This window comes from Sinocyclocheilus anshuiensis, unplaced genomic scaffold (assembly GCF_001515605.1).
Source record: "Sinocyclocheilus anshuiensis isolate Anshui unplaced genomic scaffold, SAMN03320099.WGS_v1.1 scaffold776, whole genome shotgun sequence".
Classification (NCBI taxonomy): Eukaryota; Metazoa; Chordata; class Actinopteri; order Cypriniformes; family Cyprinidae; genus Sinocyclocheilus; species Sinocyclocheilus anshuiensis.
The window spans coordinates 393909-397520 of NW_015555808.1; the positions used below are offsets into that span (position 1 = coordinate 393909).

Below are 3612 nucleotides of genomic sequence, written 5' to 3' on the forward strand. Positions count from 1 at the left end.
CAAATTTAAATTTTTTTTTTTTTTTTTTTTCTATTTTTACTGTTATGTTCTTGCACCCACTAGTGAAGGGAAAATCCTATTTCCCACATTTTTTTTCTATTTTTTTTTTCTAGATCAATTACAACTGACAGTATGTTAATTTATGATTTTGACCATATGACTGATTTGTGACCCTGGACCACAAAACCAGTCATAAGGGTCAATTTTTCGAAATTGAGATTTATATATCATATGAAAGCTGAATAAATAAGCTTCCCATTGATGTATGGTTTGTTAGGATAGGACAATATTTGGCCGAGATACAACTATTTGAAAATCTGGAATCTGAGGGTGCAGAAAAAATCAAAATACTGAGAAAATCGCCTTTAAAGTTTTCCAAATGAAGTTCTTAGCAATGCATATTACTAATCAAAAAATAAGTTTTAATATACTTACAGTAGGAAATTTACAAAATATATTCATGGAACATGATCTTTACTTAATGTCCTAATGATTTTTGGCATAAAAGAAAAATCAATAATTTTGACCCATACAATGTATTTTTGGCTTTTGCTATAAATATACCCCAGCAACTTAAGACTGGTTTTGTGGTCCAAAAAATATTTTTGTAGGTTTGTTTGTGTGTTTGCCAGTATTACACAATATGTGTATTGTGAAATAATATTTATTTTTATACTGAGACCTTTGTTTTAGTGAAATTTCTAACATGGTACATGGGAGCATAAGTCCGAAATGCCAAAAGTGTGCTTCAATATTTGTGTTATTCTGTAGGTTAGCACCTTTCTGGAGCCTCACAATAGGGCATGATATGCTGTTCAATTTATTGCACATTAAAAAGCAATCACTGCACACACAAAAAAAAATGACAAAAGTATAGTGCTATAGAAGGGGACTGAAGGTGCATGTGTGCATTGGAATGTTTTGCCTAAGATTGCACAAAGGCATGGAAATTCAACAGAATAGCATGAACAAATAACGACTCACCCTTATATATTTGAATGAACTGGAAACTAATATGATCAAACTGTCAAAGCATTGACAAAACAGTCCTGTTTCTTGTGAAGTAGCCGATACTGTATGTTTAAAAAATAGTTTAAATTGGGTGCCATTTGTCATCAACATCTTGTATGCAAGTGTTTAGACATCAATACTTGCTTTTCCTAAATCTCACTATACTATATAAGTATATTCCCTCAGTACTTCAATCAACCATTGTGGCATATTTGCAGGTAAAAGTTTCTCCAATCAGAGCAGTCCCAAATGCAGCCCTTCCGACGGAGAGGCTTCCTCGTCCATCCTCCCCGTCCACCAGGTCCTGGACAAGGTAAAGGGCTACTGCTCTGTGCGCTCTGACAACTTCTACAAAAACATTATCATGTCAGACAGCTTTAGCAACAGCACTAAATTCTAGTGAGAGGAGGCTGAGACGGAGCCCTGTTCTGTCCCACAGACTTACCTTGTGTGTAAAGACTATGCTACATTTTGAGTTAACCTTCCAAGCCCTTCCACCCTCCCCGACTGGAGTAGAGAAACGCATAACCTTGTAGAGAGGGCAAGCTATGAAAGTGTGGAATTGACATACTGTGATATTCAGCTTATAGTGACTATGTGATCTGTAAATATTCATAATATATTTTACTATTTGTGCTTGTTCTAATTTCGGTTTTGCATACTTTTTTTGCACATTACTTTGGTTTTTGTTTTTGTATATATAAATGCATAAATGCTTGCTACGGCAGAAAAAATGGGACCATTTCACAACCAAAGACTGACTGACTAATATGAGGAGTACTAGTTAGTTCCTCAGAATGGGACTGAAAGAACAAATACAGTTGGAGCTTGAATTTTCATGCTTGTGAATTTTGCCTTGGTTTAGCTTTCTTTAACCTTAAGTACATTTTCACTGTAAATTAGTGAACCTTTAATACTTTTATTTTGTTATTATTTAAATGCTCTCTATTTTAGTCTTCACATGATCTACTACTGATTAACATGTTACAGAAAATGTTGCTTTTTTTACAGTGTGATCCTTGTTCAGTTGTTTCAGTGCATAGTTTCATAAAACTGCTCTAACAGAAGGGCAGAACATTGAGATTAGTCCTCTGCTATTTGACGATGGATGAAAAACAACAGCTATACACCAAATCTAACATGTTCAGATCTTCCTGTTGCTGTAGTTTAATGACTTTGTTGTTTTGACTTGGTATTTATTTTAAATGCTTTTAAGAGATTTCTATGCTTCATTTAAGAAAATTTCAGCCGAGGAAATGCTTACCGAGGGCTATTCAGTTTGCTCTGGTCATCAGTGTAGATCATCATTGTATAGTGATCATGGATGCTTTATGAAAATGTGACATCCTGCATATTAAATGCACTTAAAACATCTTGTCATTCTTATTTGTTTGAATAGTAACAATTTTCTGCTTATGGTGGAAAATCCGAAATATTAAGGATGCCTCAGAAATTTTGTGTCTGTATTCCCAGCTAACAAGCTAATATGTTCTTCTAAAACTGAACGTTTTACTAACATTCCCATGAAGTTATAGATCTGTTATTTCTAAATGTTTTGATCGTTCCATTTTTTTGGGAACCAAATACTAATGTTAGGGGAACGTTCCGTGCTTTCTGGGTTGTTATAGGCCTAAATGAAAATCGCATATACTGTTATGTAGAGCAAGAGTTTTGGAAATCAAATTTTCTGTCAAAACAATTTCATATTTCCTGTTTGTTTAATATGTTCTTCCCAAACAATATTAAAAAGGTGGCCTAATTAAATATCATGATACAGTAAATTGCGATTTATATATGGTATGTGATGCAGCCATATCTTGATAATCTGTTTTTAGCTGACTTTAAAGGGGTCATATGATGCGATTTAAATTTTTCCTTTGGAGTATTACAAGCTCTTGGTGCATAAAGAAGATCTGTAAAGTTGCAAAGACTAAAGTCTCAAATCCAAAGAGATATTCTTTATAAAAGTTAAGACTTGTCCACGCCCTCCTAAAATGCCTCGTTTAAACACGCCCCCACATGTCTACGTCACTGTGTGGGAAGATTTGCATAACACCGCCCAAATGTTCATGCAAAGAAAGAAGGCGTAACTTTTATTCTCGCAGTAGTATTGTTGTTGCCGCCGCCGCCGCCATGTTGTGGAGATGCTGTGTGTTTCGTTGTGAAAGCGAAACTACTTTGTTTGGTCTTCCAAAAGAGGACGATATCCGCTTCGTCATGCCTAGAGCTGATCCGTGCTGGTCGCTGAGGAAATACATCAACTTCGCGCTGTGGATCGGCTTTCACCGTGGATGAAGCGGAGTCCAGCCCGGGGTCGTCACATGTGGTTGCCGCAAGCCCGCCCTTACTCTAGCCTGCCGGCCTCCGCTTACTCAAGCCCACAGTGTGTGACGCATTTTATGGAGGACTGTTTCCTGAACCTGCAGAGTAGCGTACAATGGGTCTGTGCTCAAAGGCTGATTTATAAAGTGGGGCAGTTCCAACTTTGCAAGGACAGTCTGGCGCTTCTGACTCACAGCCTGTAAGTACGTTTTTTTATTTAAAGAATTTGCCACTGATGATTCAAACGCGAGTTTTGAGCAGTGTAGAGTAGCGCTTGTT

The 3612-nt window shown here is 36.6% G+C and overlaps 1 protein-coding gene across 2 annotated transcripts in view; it reads left to right on the top strand.

Moving 5' to 3' along the window:
* LOC107675108 (G-protein coupled receptor 126-like) overlaps positions 1–2349 on the top strand; it is a 40055-nt gene extending 37706 nt beyond the window's left edge. For both annotated transcript variants that reach the window (XM_016469328.1, XM_016469330.1), the window contains one exon: positions 1230–2349. In XM_016469328.1, coding sequence (XP_016324814.1) covers positions 1230–1411 — 182 coding nt within the window. In that variant the 3' untranslated portion in view covers positions 1412–2349. The remainder of the gene's footprint in view (positions 1–1229) is intronic.
* Positions 2350–3612: the final 1263 nt, after the last annotated feature.